At 45.1% G+C, this 20412-nt stretch overlaps 1 protein-coding gene across 2 annotated transcripts in view; it reads left to right on the forward strand.

Moving 5' to 3' along the window:
- The window catches only part of LOC146183230 (glycerophosphocholine phosphodiesterase GPCPD1-like), a 97628-nt gene extending 83738 nt beyond the window's left edge, over window positions 1-13890 (forward strand). For both annotated transcript variants that reach the window (XM_084609093.1, XM_084609094.1), the window contains 2 exons: window positions 1121-1281; window positions 10301-13890. In XM_084609093.1, coding sequence (XP_084465219.1) covers window positions 1121-1281; window positions 10301-10457 — 318 coding nt within the window. In that variant the 3' untranslated portion in view covers window positions 10458-13890. The remainder of the gene's footprint in view (window positions 1-1120; window positions 1282-10300) is intronic.
- Window positions 13891-20412: the final 6522 nt, after the last annotated feature.

Raw genomic sequence — 20412 nt, forward strand, 5'->3', positions numbered from 1 at the left:
CTCTACTGGGAGTCTATGGGTATTTTGAATAAATAAGTGAATAAATACTCTGAAATCACGATGCCTCAAGAGCTAAGTAATTGTTGGTATGCACCTGTAGGGAGGCTAAAAACAGGGTTCCACACATTGAGCTATTGGAAGGAAAATAGTTGGTGTTCAAAAACTGGGAAGAGAGCTGAGTGGGTCAGGGAACGGACACAGTTTAATGACATCTTAGCCAAAATCAAAATGAAGAAACTGGCATGGGCAGGGCATGTAATGCAAAGGCAAGAAAGGCAATGATCGTCAGGTGTAACAGACAGGACTCCAAGAGCAGATGAGTATAGAGAGTATAGCAGATGAGGGGGATGGCAGGAAATTAGGTGCACGGATGAGACTAGGAAGTTTGCCAGGATAAGGGCATGACCAGTGTTGCTAGACCATCTTCAGTTGTCAAATTCTCTGCCCACCCGTTTACTGCCAGCATCTCATTCCTTTTCACACCGCCAGGTAGCAATGTCCCGCTATCCGGCTCCACAGCCTGTATCTTGTGCGGATGGGTAGCTTGTGTGTGTTTCATGCTTGCTGGTGATGCCATTATGGAACTGGTGATGCTGGGCAAAAGTTGTGTCCACTTGCAGTAGCTTGTTACATTTCCTCGCTGCTTTTACCTAAAGACTGGGTGCCCGCAGCTGTTCCAGGAATGTGGCATAAAAATGCAGTGCGTCACCAAATAAAATTCAGTGATGCGTATACCGAGCTCCTGATGTGTATGCACGCACTCACACCCAGATGTACGCGCACGCACAGGCAGCAACAACAGAACACACCAGTGCTGCAGAGCATATTTCGTCTCACCTGTCCACTTAGCCGGCTAGTGGAGTAAAGCTGGTTGCTACTGCAGTGTGACAGAGGCGCAGGCAGGATCCTGTTCAGAGTTTGCGTTGCTATCGGAAGTCTGCGCTATCTCCCCAACCTCGGGCCATCTGATTGGTCCGGGGTTAGGGAGCTGGCACAGGGCAAGGTTAATTGGAGCACTACGGCAGAGGCCTTTGTCAGGCAATGGGCGTAGTTGGGCTACTGCTGCTGGTTATGATGGTGATGGCCATTCTCCAAGGTGCTGTATGCCTCCTTGCTGCAGGGCATCAATGTACACACGGAGGAGCTTCTACGTGAACCGAGTCTCATCAGTTTTGTGAAGGAGCACAAGCTGATCCTCTTCTGCTGGGGTGAGGACAACAACCATGCTGAGACCATCACCAGCCTCAAGCGCAAGGGTGTCGACGGCGTCATCTATGATAAGTAGGTGCTCTCCTTGGGCTGCCTTTGCATGTTGCTCCCATCGTCAGCTCTTCCAGCAGCCCGAGGTGCCGCCAACACTAGCTAGGCGCAAATTCGGAAAAACATAATTAAAAGGCAAATTTTAAAAAAACCTTACTGCTGACGCCGAAACATCATGTCATATTGTATGATCGCCTGTCAGTCTTTCTTTATGATACAGCTCAGGGCAGGCTATTTGAAACGTGGGACTGTATGCTATAACACATTGTTTTCTGGACGGTCGCTTCTCATAAGTAGCCTAAAGTGGTACAGTCGAACCCTGATATGGCAAATTTCAAGAGGATCAAAAAAAGTCTAGACTCCGTTCACACCCATGACAGATGGCGGCTTATCGATCAGAGCATCCAAGAACTGTGACATCTGTGCACACTGCTTCAGAATGCACTTTACTTAAGGGGGGACACGGGTCTTGCGGACCAAAAAATCGCGAAAAAATCACTTTTTAGAAAATGTGATTCGCGAAATCAGTAGCCCTTTATCTACCTATCTGCTAAGTTTTTCATCTCTAGGGTCGGTATTTTAGTCACAATGCCAATTTATATAATCGATGTTGCCCAAATTTGGGCCGAAAACGACCCCCGAAACAACCATTTTCCGCGAGGCGTAGCTCCCATTTTGTGCGCGGCACCGTAGCCATCTTGGTCTCATTCGAAAGAGCCGCCTTTCGTCTTCAAATTGCCGCCTCTGCTGTTTACATTCGCCCATTGGTCGCATAAAAAATAGCAAAAAAGAAAACGTGGCATTTGCAATCCCATTGGCTTTCGGGGTTCACGTGACGATAAGGCGTCTCCGCATTGGTGGAGCTGGCTGACGGCGTCTGCTCGGCGCGCCCGAGCCGCGGGGAGACGGCGGAGACGTGACGCCGGCCGCGCTTGGTTCCGAACCGCGAGGTGCGTTCATGGCAAGAATTTGTGAAAAAAGTGAAAAAAGTAGTTGAATAATCATCTCAAGTGATGCCCCACCCCGGCTGTGCGCGCTCAGGCCGACGGAAATCGTGCGCCGAACGATCGTGTGTACGAGCCTGAAGTAGGCCTAGCGTGTTCCCCAGCACGGGGGACTGCTACTGCCAGTGGTCGCACCCGCCGCGACAGTGATAACGCAGGCCGCAGATGAGCAGAAAGATAAGCTGAAAACAGGAAAAGCTTGAACTCGCGCCAACTCCAGCAACGAAGCGGTAGACGGATTGTGTTCGTAACGATGACGGCAGCGCGGCGGACAGTCCGCTTGGCGATGCGGAGTTCACGATTGTCAGATCTAAACAGTTTGCCGAGATTGGCGAAGCGTAAAACATATGGCGGCGATATTGGCATTTAAAAAAGTGAACGGGGATAAGGAATCGCCGTCAAACTTATTCTCCAATGCGTAAACTGCGGGACACGTCGTCTTCGTAGAGCTCGCTGCGCGTTTGCGCCGATCGGACCTCGTTCATAGTCCTTAGGGAATTCACTTGCTTCCAGTGCAATGCAGAGCACTGGGAAGCAGCAAACAGCTCCAAATTACATTTCTTTTCCGCAATAAACGTTCCTCACCGCGGTCTTGATGCGAGGACGTAGCAAAACGACGTACGTAAAAAAAAAAAAAAAAACCGAAAAAGTGACAACTGATTGTGCTGCAACTGCAAATCGAAATGAAAGAGGCGACACTTGGACGTTGGAGGGCAAAGAGACTACATTCCTGGAGGTTTATAGCCATTTTAAATTGTAAACGTGTGCATTGCACCAGTGAATGTCTGAGAGCAGAGAGGAAGCGTGCTTCCTCTGCAGCTTTTCAGACTGCAGCAAAACGAAAGCAGAAGGGCAAACCCAATGCAGATTACTGTCCAGGAGCCTTCTAGGCCACAGTGGCCTGCATTTCTACAGTTTTTGTTTGATTAAATTAGTGTTTGACATTGCAATTCGTTTTTTCCATTTTTCTCAAAATGAAAATTTTGCCTACCCTTCTATTTTGCGGGTGGCATTGTGGCTCTCCTACTCGTTAGATTGTAATGATTTTTTTTTTACTGGCTCGTGAGTGTTAAAGGAACACAATAAAGCTATTATACAAGGTCTCAACTGCGTGAAAAATTTTTAAACATAAGAAGATGTAGAAAGGGGGTGGTTGCACTTGTGAAGCTGAAACTTAAAACTTCCATAACTTTGGCTTGTAGTAAGGCAGGAGCACAAAACTTGTTTTATTGTGTTCCTTAGACATTCAGGAACAGATCCATGTGCATTTTAGCAATTTCCCTTCAGTAGATATTTTTACAAGCTTCCCGCAAGTCTGGAACAGCAAAGTTGCTGTAACTACTCAGCAAATTTATGTAGAAGAAAAATAACAACATATTTGAAACCAGCACAAGAATTTACATAAACCCTGCAAATTTCATTCTGACAGGACAAATATTAAGAAAATTTTGCTCAAGACCCATGTCCCCCCTTAACGGAAGAAATCACTAATCATGGGCTGCTTTTTTTTTCTCTGGGCAGTAAAGTTCAAATTCTGGTTTCTATTTTATTGAAGCTGTCGAGGTGCTCTATTTCGCTGCAACAACGCCAAATTGGGATGAACACTGACACCGGCTTAGTAGTCGTGCACAAATGTGTTTATTCTGGACACAGTAATCCGCTTTGGACAGAATTGTCTTCCTCTTGGGTGCCCATAATTCTGGGTGGTACAAACCATCAGCCCAGTACTGGTATTACGTAAACCACTGGCCCCATGTTGAACTGGAAGTTGCCTACACAGCACCCATATTGGGTCAAGAATTGCGCTGCCTAGGATATAGTCGGCTACAGTGGCAGGAGCTGCAACTTTCCGTATTCGTCCGAGCCTTCCAGACGTTTGCCTGTGGAAACTGCAAGGCCTTCCCCATGTAAACAGTTGACCACTGTGTCCTACTTCATGTTCCGTGTGTCTCTGTTCATCTGAATGGCCGCCAGCAGGTTAGCCTTCAGATCAATTTCTATTTGGAGGTTACTTGGGAGCTGCTGAACAATGTGCCGCTTGTAGCCAACCTTAATATGCCCTAGTTCAATGGCCGTAATCTCATTTCACTTCTGTGTGATGCAGCTCACAAGTGGTGTGGTGGGCCAGTTGAACAACCGGAAAACAAACTTTGGCGACCTGACTTGCCTGACTTTTTCCGTTCCGCGCCTGAAGCCATTCAGCAAAGAAAAGTTGACAGGTCCTCAATGCTTTCTTGTCAAAGCCATAGTAGAGCGGAAGCTGCTTGCAGTTCATAAAACATTACGATGACGAGGCTTTTTCCCAATCACAAATGTCTTCGGTTGCAAGATCAATCCACGTTTGCCACCACGAGCAGCTCGAGCCATCGCGTGCACTTTGTTCACAACACTCGCCACAAAAAACGACGTTTAGTCTTTCACGTGCTGATCCTGCATTTAGGAGCCTCCGTACAGCTGCAAATGAGATAAATAGGAGGGACAGAGCAAACTTGGGCAGGAATGACACCTTGTTTCTCCATGCACTCTCATGCTTCGCCCTTTTCTTGTTTCCTCAAACACAGCTGCGCCTTCTCCAGACTGGCTGTCACTAAACTGGTTCCCTGTCTTTCCTTCACACGTGTAGCTTGGAAACACCATGCAACATCACGCACCAATTGCTTGTAGAAGATGAGAGTGTCCTTAGGCAAAGCACACCGTACAGACTGGGGCGTAGCATTCAGTATGACTGTCGAAATTGGTGTTAGATATAAAACGCGTGTTTAATATAGACGAATGAGTGACTAAAATTGCACAGGCTGAATAATGCAAAGCTTCTGACACTTTTGCCATTTATTTTGGGAAGATGCGCCGAGTTCTTGGTGTCAAGGTAATACATTTGCTCGCAGACCGCAGGCAAATAGGTTCCACAAATTGATTCGATCTCTGATGTTGCTCTTAACCAGTGGCATCATATTTCCTTGTGTGGCAGCAAACAAATATTACTTTGAAATACCTTATTTACTCGCATAATGATCGCACTGTTTTTTGTTTTTTTTAAATCTGACGCAAATTTCGGGGTGCGATCATTACGCGGGGTAAATTTTCCACAAAAACTTTTTGAACACCGAAAACTCAAACAAGTTGCAGGTCAGACGTCTTAGAACAGATATCTCAATTACAACCAAAAATAAAAGTTTAGTAAGGCTTACTTTCGCAATGAACATGTACATTAAGTATCACATGAACTGCACAATGCCCATTTATTTTTTCTCGTCAGTACTCTAACCCAAGTCTGAATCCTCGCCATTCTCGCTTTCATTGCTGCACGACTCACCATTGGAAACGGCAGTGTCGTCGCTGGGAGAATCTTCACAATCCCACAGAAAGTAATCTTCCGTTCCATCCAAAGCGTTCGATATGCCTGTCTGAAGCTCTTGGCCACTACCTCGTCGGGGATACTGCTCCGCGCTTCTGCGATCCACGAGCAAAGCATCTCCATGGCTGGCCTTCTGATCTTTCCACTTGGCGTAAAATCATGCTGGCCCATCGCCATCCACTCTGCATAAAGTCTTCGAACGTTGTCCTTGAACATTTTTTTTTCAGCGACACGTCGAGAGGCTGCAGCAGCGAAGTCAGACCACCAGGAATCACTGCAATGCCCGTGCGCAGCTCTTTAAGCTTAGCGCGCATGCTGTCCACAAGGTGACCCCAGAAACTGTCCAAAACTAGAAGCGAGGGAAGCAGAAGTGCTCCTGGTCTTCGTCCCCAAACAGTCTTAATCCAGTCGACCATCAGGTCTGCAGTCATCCATCCTTTCATTTGTGCACGTATATGGATGCCATGGGGAAAGTTTCCCTTCTGAATAGTCTTCCGTTTGAAAATGACGTATGGTGGCAGCTTCTGCCCGTCGGCTGTTACAGCATGCATGGCGGTGCATCACTGTTTTTCTGCGCCAGACGTCTTCATGAGGACGCTCTGAGCACCCTTCTCGTTCAGTTTTATTCCGCGGCATGTCGAACGGCAGTGGAGTTTGGTCGGCGTTTCTAATTTGCGACATGAGGTATCCGCTTTTCTCGCGAAGCCTAGTGACGAAGTGAGGGAAGTCTATCACTTTGCTTTCATACGCGAATGGGAGCCGCTGGCACAACGACGTCCGCCGCCTCAGGGAAAGTCCACTCCGTCGCATAAAGTGAGTCGTCCGACCGGAGCTAGCACGGAAATCCTTTGTGGCAATTCTCAGCTTCCTGGCAGTTGTGCGTGCCTGTGTCTGTATCATTTCTAATGACACTGCACAACCATCCTTGCGCAGGTCCCTCACATATTCTAGGACAGCCTCCGCAACACGAGGGAACTTGCCCGTTTTGAGTCCGCGTAAAGCCCGCCGTGTCTTGTTCGCAGCCATCAGCTTCTCGCGCTGCTTCTTCCAATAGCGTATCCTGATTTCGTCGACGCCGAAATGCCTGCCAGCAGCGCGGTTGCCATGCTCCAGTGCACAGTCAACAGCCTTGAGCTTGAACTCGGCGATGTAACTGGCATACTGCCCCATGGTGAAATGGCGTAAACTCACACAAAACCACAAAGCACCCTGCGACACTGCCAAATTGCAAAATGGCGAACACCACAAAGTACGTTTTAATCAAGGAATCATGGGAACTCGTCGGAATGCATTCGCTGCGGGTTGACTCCAGATCAACCAACAGGCGGCTGCCGCTATAACAGTGTGGTACATGAAAACAAAAATGGTGGCGGAAGCAAGTTCGGGGCATGATCATTACACGGGGAATTTAAAAAATGGAATTTTGACCTCAAAATTCAGGGGTGCGATCATTACGCGAGTGCGATCACTATGCGAGTAAATACGGTAATGTCATGCGATGGGAGGGTCAATAAATTTGGCATGCGGCGGGGGTATGGGGTATTAACTGCAGTGCATGGACACCTCGTTTCTTTGTCTGTCCTGCTTGTACTACTGTCAGTGCAGTTGTATTTTCTTAACTGTCATGTTTAGTCCCAAAGTAACAGAAAAAAATATGGATTCAATAATTAAATTTTGGGGGCACTTCGTTTATTTGTTTATTCGTTTATTTATTTGGAAAATACTGCAGTCTTAGAAGACCAAGCAGGTAGAATGATACAGATAAAATACAGATGAGAACTTCGGAAAACGTTTTGAAATGCGCGCTTGGTTCAAGAGAAGAACGAAAAAAGAAGTGTTACAGAGCACCTTATCTAGAGCAGTAAAAGAAAATGCATTAAAAACACTTAATATAAGATTATACATTAGTGGAGCATGTTAAGAGGTGATAACAATAGCAGGAACATAAGAACATCAAGATTCTAATGCATTGGCTACACTGCACTCAAAAACAGTTGGAGGCCTATTATTCCACTCAATTATTGTGCGTGGAAAGAATGAGGACCTGAAGAAATTTGTGCGTGCGGTATAAGGGAGCAGGTTATGGGCATGGCTATGTCTGGATGTGCGTGCAATTTCTTTACATTTTGAGGAGTCCACTCATCTTGCTTCACCTCCTCTATCATTTGCTGTTTGTCGCATGCACTGAGCCCGTGCGGCCGCCAGTGCTCCATTTTCAGCGGCATTCTTGTCACGTTTGAGTGATCATATCGCGCCTATCTCAGCCAGTGATAATTAAACAATGTTGCATTTCTTCTCTAGACTTCTAATGCCATCACATTGAAAGATATAGAGAGTAGCAGTATTCATTTTTCACAGAAATGCGAAGAAACTTTTTTTTTTTTAACAGCAGAACATCTAAGGGACGTTAGGCACCTAATTGTTAGGTACATGTTTTCTTTTTTGTAACGGTACATAAGGTATTTTTGCAGGATGGGATTTGCGCATGGATTACCATGCGGTATTCGCCTATGATCGCAAAATAATTTGTAATCGAAATTCTTTTTATTTCGATTTGAGTATGTCAGTGAATGATGGCTGTGATGTCAAAGGTGTGCTTAGGTCGTGTGAGGCAAGAAAAGCCAAAATACGCTCATATTACATTTTAACAAAATCTCATTTAGCATGGAGATTTGTTTGTTATACAGTAAACCCTCGTTAACTCGAAGTTGTAAAATCCGGGAAAAATTTCGAGATAAGCGGAGTTTCGAGTTAAACAAAATGCCAAAAATTTCTGGCGACAATCCCTGGCGATTAGCCGCGCGACGCCGCCGCCAATGCCTGTCGTTGCCGCTGATGCACACCGCACAGAGACGGAACTCTGCAACAAAGACGTGTTTTCAGCGTTGCTTTGTCACCGCCGCCACGTCGTTCGGTCAGGAGGAGTACAATTACGCTATATCCCGTTTCTAATACTAAACAGCATGACATACGGTAGAACAGTTGTGAATTTTTTTGTAACGCATTGCGTGTAAAAAAAAAAAAAAAAGTCTCAGTTCAGCGGTATGCTACTACACTGTGATGCATCAACTCCTCTTGCTCCTTTTTCGAAAATTAACAATATCTAGCCACACTAGCCTTTTTATTTTCCTTTCCTACCCTACCAAGCTTTTATTGAATTGTCTCGATGCGCTCATATATGCACAGATCAGACGAAGTGAGCGTCTGCAGGTTCTTCGCTCAAACCGGACTAGGAAAACCAACTTTGCTCGCACAAAAAAAAAAAAAAAAAGAGAGAAGAAAAAAGCAGGATGGCAATTGAGTAGCCCAAAGCCTTCTGCGATTGACTGCCTAGCAAGCTGCTTCTGGGTGATACGTGAAATTTTCTACAAACCCAGAACCTGAGCGTGACAGCGACGAACGAAAATGCTTTGGCGGCCCTCGGCCCGTCACGTCCGTCGACACTCCACTGCACAAAGGGAGCTTTTGTAATAAACAGAAAAGGATTCTCAGGAAAAACTCAACTTTATAATTTTTGAAGGAAGAACTGGGTAATGCTTGCTCGCTTCGCGTTGGCATTCGGCCCAACAAAAGCGTCCTCGAGCAGCTAAACGCGTCGCATAAGCAGTTGGTCACCGCCGCTGCATTCAACTCTGTTGCGGACACCACATACACAACAAAAATCGGTCAACGCTTCGTGCACATAGCATGACAAAATAGAGCCACGCAATCACTAAATTGCTCTTGCCGGTATGCATGTGCGGAGGGCAGCTGACCGAACCACGCCCAATAAGACCCATTCAGTCCCAGTGTGCGATCGGTGCTCACGTGACTGCTCCCAAGGTGAAAAACGGCTGCGTCTGCGATAATTTTGTATTCCCTCTTCGAAGGTGACTGCGTTCGACACTTAGTATAAGAACAAAGCGCTCTCTCGGAGCCCCTATCACCTTACGGTAATGACCTTTGCCTTCGGTCTTTTCCGTCAAAATTTCTAGATATCCGCGTTACCCCCGAAAAATGCTTCGAGATAAACGGGAGCTAATACATAGCACCTATGGGAGGTGAAAGCGCGGCATTGAAAATTTTCAATTAACGAATTTTTCAAGATATGAGAGTTCGTGTTAACGAGGGTTTACTGTAAATAATATTAGTTATAAAAGCAGTGTTCAAATTCCCACACAAAAAGTCTACTAATGATGCCATGTAAAAGCCACCTTGAGATAGAAAGCACAAAACTGCAAAAACACTCAGTTTTGAATTTAAAGCATGGTATAAACATGTGAAACCTCTTTTTGTTTCCTACTGGAAAGTGAAAATGAGCACACGAATCGTGATGCTGGTGACATGCAAAAACTGATTTGCTTAAAGAAACAGTATAATATTTGTTTTGACAACAGTTCACCATATTTGACAGGATAAGTTTCTCGACAATGTCTGTAGAGTACAGCACTTTTTCGATGTCAGCTAAATTTGGCCGCTGGTACCCTCTCAATTTCCTGGTCTTGTCGTCAGCCTCGGTGTAGCTGAGAGCTCGCTCTTGGCAATCTTCTCTGCTGTTATTCCTACCTATTGCATCACCTGTTGGGAGCAGCTAATCGACTGTCTCTTGGTCGGTCAGTTTGGACGCCACAGCCAAGCTGTCGTCTGTAGAGTTGAATTCTCAGCTCTCGGCAGCTGTGAAAATTTGACAACTTACCCACAGGCTGGATGTGCTGCGCCCCGTGGAGAACGAGAGTGTGTTCCTTGTGCCCTCCGGCTCGACGGCAAGTCTGCTCGAGGCGGCCAGCTGCTGCTCTAGGGAGACCCTGCCCGAGAATGGCATGGCCCCGGCCGCCCCCTGCAGCGTTGGCGGATCCTAGCTTGCACACACGCACTCGCATGGCAATGTACCCTGTATAGAGAAGGCTGCTTTCCATCCCGCTTACCACTGCTTGTGTATACAGCCTCTCTCTGTGTCGTCGTAGATGTGACACACAACATGCAAGTGATGTTACCTGCTTCACCGCAGGCTGCGTAGGCAAACAATCCTTCCTCTCAAAAAATACACCTGTAACATCTTTAGAGGACCGGCGCAGATGCTACAGGCATGCTCAAAAGAGCTTGCCGTCTTCCTCTTCTGCCCATGCAAGCAGCATGTATCCAAAGTGCCTGCCTCTGGGAAGTATTTATTGGGACTTGTCCTGCACTGTACATTCTTTTTTTGTGTGTGTGTTATTGTGTATCGCATAGTAAAAAAAAATGTCCACTTGTGTTGTCCCGATGTCAGCGTCGGTGTGCTTGTTTAAACTGTAGGAAGATGTTCTGGTCTTCATTGTACTTAACTCTCTACTTACGTGCCGCAGGCAGGCAAGTGCATAGAATGATTCTTCACTCACCTGCCAGATAGGGCGTTGGCTGCAACCCGTTGAATTTGTTGCGGTGATTATTCATCTGTGCATGCGATAATGAGCAAGTTTGGCAAGTTACACATACTGCTCGGAAAAAATTGCTCCAGTTCAAACCTGTGCACTGTCGTTATCGTTTGGGCCAATGTCTGGTTCTTGTCGGGTGTCCTGCACTATGTTGTGCACAGTGGATGGCATAAGGTAGTCTGTTCACATTTTACATACTCCTTTATTCAGAACTTTTAGCAGACAATTTTTGTTACAGAAACATTTTTTGTCCCGGAGATTAGGTTAACCTTGCGTGGACAAGTTTCCCAGTGCAGAAATGTAGTATCTGCAAATGGCTTGCAGAAAAGCTTGTTCAATGACGTTTCTTTATTTTAGCCTGATGCCCTAAATGGAAACTGCTGCGCATATTTTTTGAGATTTTTTTCAGGTCACTCGTGCTCAACACTACATAGTTTCCTCAGGGCTGGAAACAATCCTTTGCTTCATTTTAGTTACTGCCTTTACTCGCATGAGGCATGCACTTTTTCCCAAAAATTGATTAAATTTTAGGGAAATTTTGGTGGGGCATTCATTTTTCAGCTTAATTCACAGTCAATGGCCGATTTTTCGTACTCTCTAGGGGAAACGCCTGAAAAGTTAGGCTGTGCAGCAAATTAAATTTATTTTTAAAAATTACTTTGAATCTACTTGTTGCCAGTATGGCGGAGAAAGGAGTCTGCAGTTACGTGCCAGAGCTAATGTTTCTCATGGTTATCTCGCTGTGAATTGCTTATGCAGACGACTGGCTATGAGTGACTGCTTTCATCATCTCAGCTTGCGATGCTGCGAACAAACGTGCAGGCTTGGACTAATTCCAGATGTCAAAGAAAATTCACCACTGCAGGAGCTGAGCTGCACCCGCTGATGTAGGATGCAAAACAACAAGGGAAAAAATGTTGGGATGACAAAGAACCAGCAAACAGTTCAGCAAGTGCTTTGTTGGTTCTGTAATTAGACCTAGTCATTACATGTCAAAAGCAAAGCATGAAATCAGTAGTTGATTATCTTTTGCACTTGGCAGCAGTAGCGTGTGTATAATGACTCATTTTGTCTTATCAAATTCCAAGTTTCAACGGTGTTGCAATTGAACAGCCAGGACTGTGATGTGTCGTGGGTATGAGACTTTGAAAAGTACCGCGCGTGTCTTCCGCTTGCTGTTACCAAGAAGCAATATGTCTCCCACACACTTCGCTGCTAACATGGTCGCCTATTTGGGACAACAGGAGGTGGCACAGATATGTTCCACGAGCTCAGACTACTTTGAAGTTTTCGGAGCAGATGATGGAGAACGCTGTGAGCTTGCATGCACCTGCGCAATGTGTGAACCCGTGGAGGATATCAGCCTTGCAGCTTAACAGGCTCCCCCTAAATATTTCTTTATTTGATTAAATTTTTGGCCTTGAAGTCCGAGTGTACTGTATATGGCACCTTGGCTATTCAGGGCGTTATCACAGTGAGCGCACATAAGACTAAAGCAATAAGTTGTGGTGTGTTGGAAATTTCAGGCATTTTTATACATTAGCTGAATGGGGCATGTCACAGTGCTCCAAAAAAGTCTTCATAGTCGTTTATGTCAAAAGAAATCAAAGTTCTTAATTTTAGGTTGGCAATTGTTATTAGCTAAAGCTGAATTTCGATGACCAAAATAGCTGGTGTATTCAGTAGAAGTAAATATAGTACTTATTGGTTCTGGCTAGACATTCCTGCCAGTGTAAGGCACAGTGAAAAAATTAGCAAGTGCTTAACCTCAAGCATATGATAAGCAACAAAATCTTGCTGATTTGCAAAGTGATAAACGCTACATGTACTGGTATGTTGTCTGTTTGTTTAAACGTTTGAAAAGTTGCAATGAACGCTTGTCACCCAATAGTGCAGTGTCAAATGTCCAAGGTGGAAGTCTCAGAGTGTGGCATGGTAGACTTGAGGGAGCGGCCTAGTCTAGTGATTTGGGCTTTGTTAAAGGTTAGGCATGTTATGAGCTCAGACTGAAGTATAGTGCAGCAGCAGCAGTTATTAGTGTCATGCAGGCACTGTGTGTCCTGCTCATTGCTCCTTAGAGCTTCTTGTGCACACTGTGGGGACTATGAAGGCTTTCATGTAGCCCTGTGAGTGCAGGGGATTTGCAACATCCAGCCTTGTAATGTGCATGTCTTGCTTTGGGACTATTAGGAAACTTTGACAACACCCTTGTTCTAAAATGTTTTACGTGCGGTATCTGCTGCACGTATTATTACTATTTTGTTTATTTTTGTAGTGTTTTGGGTGTATATTTTGTCAGAAAGAGTTCACACTCTTTTGTGTGTTGGTAGCATAATACCTTGCAGTACGGTTAGCATTCCACCAGTCTGCTTCGAAACCATATGCCACTTTGTCCATTTCCACGTGCCTTGTGCTCTGCAAGCTTACCTTCGCCCTAAGGGAAACGGGAGGGTTTCAGACACACACACACACACACACACACTGTATATGCAACTCCTTTGTACTTGGCTCAAAAGAGAAGCTTACAGGTGACCACTTTTGTGTGTCATTTACGCTTGCCCAAACTGTGTACTTGTATTTTTATCCTTGCTTTATTTGCTTTTATTATATAGCATATAAGCATATACGCAATTGCCAGTCGGTAATTTGGCTTGTACAGTAGTGTAGCACTTGCTTCAAGAATGATGTTGTACAGGAGGGAGTTTTGTCATTTTCGAGTGTTATTTATTTAAAAGTATTGATGTCTTGCATTCTATCTGGGTCACCTTGTAGGTTAGACACCTTCCCTTCCAATATGCTGTTCTTTTGGCTGTATTTGGAAATGTTGCTGCCTTGAGTGCATCCCAGCAAGCTGTGGAATAAAACTGGACTGTGACACTCACCTTTCTTGCTGGTCTCTTTCTATTGGAACCGTACTACCAGTAGCATCGCTTGCTGTATTACTTTTTTTGGTAAGTTTCGTGCAGTGCTATGGAAGCTGACTCCCTCCACACTCGGTCTTGCTCGCGATGCGTGCATATGTGGTTGGAAAAGAATAATAATGGACACTGTCTATGTACTTCACACTGAAAGAACATTAGGCAGTCTTAGGATGTCATTTTGCAAGCTATGCTGTTTGTCATATATGCACTTTTAGTTCAGCTTACATATTCAGACAAAAGCGGGTAACGTTAGCCTAGTATCATTGTCTGGATTTTAGAACAAAAACAATTTTTTTTTCTTTTTACATTCTCCAAGCCTAGGAGTGGCAAAACCAAGGAGGTAACCTCCTTGGGCAGAATAACTGAAGCAAAGAATAAAGCGGCTTTATTTCTTGGGAATATTGCCGTAGGTGAGAATAAAAGTCTGCTCAATATATGATCAGTGAACATACTCAGTAGCTTCGTAATGATGACGAATTCACTCTGAAGCCAGGGGTTCTGCCACGACTGTGCCAGCAGCCATGCATACCAGCGCCAGTCCTGGATCCTTCAGCTGCAGTCCTAATGGTCACCACATGTTCCGGACTTTGCTTGGATTTATGTAACCCATTTTTGTTTTGCTGTTGTGCCACATTTACATTAGTATCATTGGGTATCATTGCTGGTTAACAATGTGAACCACCTCACTGGACTTACGTAGGGAGAACAGAGCATTTTGCATACTTTTATGCATAATTTTCATCGACGGTACCAGAACCATGGAAGAAAGCAAACATCCTCATTCATAAGAAAGGGGACACTAAAGACCTTAAAAATTAGACCAATCACTTTACTGTCTGTTGCATATAAGGTATTTACTAAGGTAATTGCTAATAGAATCAGGACAACCTTAGACTGCAATCAAGCAAAGGATCAAGTAGGTTTCCGGAAACTATACTCTACTATCGATCATATCCATACCATCAACCAGGTGATAGAAATATGCTCGGAATATAACCAGCCCTTATACATAGCATTCATTGATTATGAAAAAGCATTTGACTCTGTAGAAACCTCGGCAGTGATGCAGGCATTGCGAAATCAGGGGGTAGACGAGCCGTACGTCGGTGCTGGAAGATATATATAGTGGCTCTGCATAAAGAAAGTAACAAAATTCCCGTAAAGAAGCGTGTTGGGCAAGGAGACGCGATCTTCCCAGTACTATTCACAGCTTGCTTACATGAAGTATTCAGAGACTTGGAATGGGAGCAGTTAGGGATAAGGGTAGATGGAGAATACCTCAGTAATCTGCGATTTGCTGATGACATTGCCTTACTAAGCAACTCTGGGAATGAACTGCAAATAATGATTGATGACCTAGATAGGAAAAGTTGAAAGGTAGGCTTGAAAATCAATATGCAGAAGACTAAGATAATGTTCAACAGCCTCGAGAAGGAACAGCAGTTTACATTAGGTAGCGAAGCACTGGAAGTAGTAGGCAAACATGTCTACTTAGGACAGGTAGTAACCGCAGCTCTGGACCATGAAAAGGAAATGCGATTGGGATGGAGTGCATTTAGCAAGCACTCTCAGATTATGTCTAGCAGCTTACCGGTATCGCCCAAGAGGAAAGTATACAACAGTTGCATCTTACCTGTACTCACCTATGGGGCTGAAACGTGGAGGCTAACCAAGAGGGTTCTACTTTAGTTGAGACAACGCAGAGCGCTATGGAACGAAAAATGGTAGGGGTAACAATAAGAGATAGGAAGCGTGCAGTTGGGTCAGAGAAATAACTCGTTACTGACACTCTAGTGGAAATCAAGAAGAAGAAATGGGCATGGGCAGGACATGTAGTGCGAAGAGAGGATAACCAATGGTCACTTAGGGTAACAAACTGGATTCCAAGGGAAGGAAAGCGTAGCAGGGGGCGGCAGAAAGTCAGGTGGGCGGATGAGGTTAAGAAGTTCGCAGGGGTCAAGTGGATGCAGCTAGCACAGAACCGAGTTAATTGGAGAAATATAGGAGAGGCCTGCACCCTACAGTGGGTATAGTCAGGCTGATGATGATGATGATGATGCATAGTTTTCATGTCACACCACACCAGCTGCTCACATCGAGGTCTGCAACTGTCGTGCACTGGCGGCTTAGCTGAGCTAGCTGTTGTGCCCTTTTGTTTGCTACATTATTGTCCACATGATTCACTGCCAAATGCCAAATGGGGTGAGTTTTGCCTGTCATACTTCGACGAGCTTGTGGGGTCGGTACATATCTGAGGCGTATGGTGGCATGGGCTCCTACGCACACCCTACAAGCCGGGACGGAGTCATGATACACTTTGACATGAAAGTATCATTTTATCAACCATTTATGTTTTTAAGCTGGTATTCAGAGACTTGGAATGGGAGCAGTTAGGGATAAGGGTAGATGGAGAATACCTCAGTAATCTGCGATTTGCTGATGACATTGCCTTACTAAGTAACTCTGGGAATGAACTGCAAATAATGATTGATGACCTAGATAGGAAAAGTTGAAAGGTAGGCCTGAAAATCAATATGCAGAAGACTAAGATAATGTTCAACAGCCTCGGGAAGGAACAGCAGTTTACATTAGGTAGCGAAGCACTGGAAGTAGTAGGCAAACATGTCTACTTAGGACAGGTAGTAACCGCAGGTCTGGACCATGAAAAGGAAATACGATTGGGATGGAGTGCATTTAGCAAGCACTCTCAGATTATGTCTAGCAGCTTACCGGTATCGCTCAAGAGGAAAGTATAAAACAGTTGCATCTTACCTGTACTCACCTATGGGGCTGAAACGTGGAGGCTAACCAAGAGGGTTCTACTTTAGTTGAGACAACGCAGAGCGCTATGGAACGAAAAATGGTAGGGGTAACATTAAGAGATAGGAAGCGTGCAGTTGGGTCAGAGAAATAACTCGTTACTGACACTTTAGTGGAAATCAAGAAGAAGAAATGGGCATGGGCAGGACATGTAGTGCGAAGAGAGGCAAACATGTCTACTTAGGACAGGTAGTAACCGCAGCTCTGGACCATGAAAAGGAAATACGATTGGGATGGAGTGCATTTAGCAAGCCCTCTCAGATTATGTCTAGCAGCTTACCGGTATCGCTCAAGAGGAAAGTATACAACAGTTGCATCTTACCTGTACTCACCTATGGGGCTGAAACGTGGAGGCTAACCAAGAGGGTTCTACTTTAGTTTAGACAACGCAAAGCGCTATGGAACGAAAAATGGTAGGGGTAACATTAAGAGATAGGAAGCGTGCAGTTGGGTCAGAGAAATAACTCATTACTGACACTCTAGTGGAAATTAAGAAGAAGAAATGGGCATGGGCAGGACATGTAGTGCGAAGAGAGGATAACCAATGGTCATTTAGGGTAACAAACTGGATTCCAAGGGAAGGAAAGCGTAGCAGGGGGCGGCAGAAAGTCAGGTGGGCGGATGAGGTTAAGAAGTTCGCAGGGGTCAAGTGGATGCAGCTAGCACAGAACCGAGTTAATTGGAGAAATATAGGAGAGGCCTGCACCCTACAGTGGGTATAGTCAGGCTGATGATGATGATGATGATGCATAGTTTTCATGTCACACCACGCCAGCTGCTCACATCGAGGTCTGCAACTGTCGTGCACTGGCGACCTAGCTGAGCTAGCTGTTGTGCCCTTTTGTTTGCTACATCATTGTCCACATGATTCACTGCCAAATGCCAAATGGGGTGAGTTTTGCCTGTCATACTTCGACGAGCTTGTGGGGTCGGTACATATCTGAGCCGTATGGTGGCATGGGCTCCTACGCACACCCTACAAGCCGGGACGGAGTCATGATATACTTTGACATGAAAGTATCATTTTATCAACCATTTATGTTCTTAAGCTTGTGAGGGTTTGCAAGTCTCTCATAAATACTTTACCAGTGGATTGTTGCAGAGTATGAATGCTCTGCAACCCTCCACTGGTAACCATCCCCCCCCCCCCATAGTTTGGTGCAGCATACCTTGTACGGATACATGTTGTGCTTTATGAGCTCTTTAAACAGAAAAAAAGCCTCCCAATGCATCGGTGATTTCTCTCACGCTGGACTGTGGGTTGATGTTCACTTAGGCCAATATGACAGCTTCAAACTGGCTCAAAATTAGGTCATGTCCTTGATGTTGAGGTTGCTCAGACCCTATTCTCACAAAACGACTGAAGACATTCCAGGTAACACGCCTAATTCCAGGAACGTCCCTTTTAAATCCCTACCTCCCACCCTAACAGAGTTATCCGCAGGACGTCCCTGCGAGCTCTCTTCTTGGCTAAGTTCGAAACTCCAAAGAAGGATCTCTGTGAGACATTCCATTTACTTGTCCTTTATAAGACCATGCTAAATACATTCCAGGGTAGTTGTAAGGTATCATCCACCCTGTCGCACGAAAGCAAGTGAATGAGAACCATACAAATTCACTTGAAATGTCAAAAACAAGTCACACTGGTTCTCATCATAACTAAAAATGGCGCCGTCCCTGCTAAGATACTTAACAGTTGCTAACTAAATTCGGCTGTGCTTTTCCAGGAATCAGTTGCAAGGAGTTCGTTGTGGAATCACATGTTCGGAAAAAGGGAAACGTGCCCAACTATCGCGCCATCCAACTTCGTGGCACCCAACTAGCACGTTGTGCCCAACTTTTTCGAAGAGCACAAAGCAGCTAATTGCTTTATTTTCATGGTCCACAAAGAAATGAAGGGGCTCAATTAGCAGAATGTTGGGTGTGACTCTGATTAATTGCATTGCAAACAAAATAAGTACTCTAGAGGTTGTTTTATATAGCTTTGCTCATACCCAGACAACACAGGCGTCCCAGGGACATCCCGGGGATTCCGATTATGGGGCATTGGGAAGTCAGAAGTCCCACAATGTCCCAAACAATACCGCCGTGGGACCAGTTTGGGGTATTTTGGGAGCTTATTGGGACATTTTTTAGAAGGTTTTTCTCGGCTTTTTCTAGGCCTTGTCTTGCAGAGGTCTCGTAAGAAGTATGCAATCATATGTTCCAAAAATACTTTGTTTCCAGTTTTCAAAATAATTCTGAGCTCATATCGGTGTTCTGAACACTCAAGATGCCATCTTTAATTTATATTGGGACAATTAGGGCAGGTATGGTGTGGGAAGAATATTGAGGCAGAGTTGAATTTCAACGGAAAAGTGGCCACCAAGCTGGAGCTGACCATGCTCAACATTTCTAGTTATAATTATTTAGTGTTGAACTCAGTGAGTTGAAATATGGGCTGATTCAACACACGTATAATATTTGGCAAAAAATTTCGATAAACGCCCATGTGCAGAAGCAATTTTCGGGGGCGTTGAACACTGCATGTACCCGCCTGGTGGCACAGTGGTTACGGCGCTCGACTACTGTTCCCAAGGATGCAGGATCGAATCCCGGTCTCGGCGGCCGCTTTTCGATGGAGGCGAAATGCAAGGCTCCCGTGTACTGTGCGATGTCAGTGCATGTTGAAGAACCCCAGGTGGTCGAAATTTCCGGAGTCCTACACTACGGCATCTCTCATAACCTGAGTAGCTTTGGGACGTTAAATCCTTAAAACCAACACTGCACGCTGCAGCCTTTACTATATAATTCAGTATTATCTGCGTATGCAGTGTCAACAGACATTTTTTTGTTTATTGCCGGTTCTTAACAAATTGTACAGGCACTCGAAACTCACGCACGCATCCACATTTTGCAAAGCATACAGGAGCCACCATGTTGAGATCAGCACTTTTTGTATGTGCAAGCACTGCACATGAGCAATGCTATATAAAATAATCTCTTTAATGTTGTTTATTTTGCTTGCAGTACAGTTAGTCAGGGTCACATGCAACATTCTGTTAATGGAGCCTCTTCATTCCTCTGTCGACAATAAAAATAAAGCGATTAATTAGAGCTGTTTTTTCTTCGGATAAGTTGGGCGCCACGTGATAGTTGGACACCGCGATAGTTGGGCTGGTTGGGCGCCTAGTTTAACTGTTGCAATTGACTATGCGACCTAGGGGTTGGATTTTTCGGTTTAAACCGAAAAACACCGATAAAGGTACGCCGAAAGCATTTTAAGCTGTTCGGTTTAAACCGAAAAAGGTCAGTACTTTTTCATGCACACCGCGAGCTCTCGAAGACGGGAGAACATTACAACAGTGTTCAATCCAGGTGCATGATGTGGGACAGTGGGATCGTTGGTTTAAGCACAGCGGTTGAGGGTTTTGAGGCATTGTTCATGGCCTCACGAATAGGGAAATAGTGGCAGCCGTGCTTCCCGACCCTCATAAACATATCAATTAAGCATCCGAGGAGAGGTGCCGGCAGCAAGACAGGCACTTCGAGGGGCAGAGGACAGACCAGATCATTTGCAGCGCAAGTGCTTCCAGAAATCGCGAAGACCAATGCCGTTAGTTTTTGCCACGAGACGTTTCACAGACACAAGCCGAGAGAAGCGCATTCGTTTTTTTTAAGTG

The sequence above is a fragment of the Amblyomma maculatum genome, chromosome 7 (assembly GCF_055883805.1).
Source record: "Amblyomma maculatum isolate TAMU_Amacu chromosome 7, ASM5588380v1, whole genome shotgun sequence".
Classification (NCBI taxonomy): Eukaryota; Metazoa; Arthropoda; class Arachnida; order Ixodida; family Ixodidae; genus Amblyomma; species Amblyomma maculatum.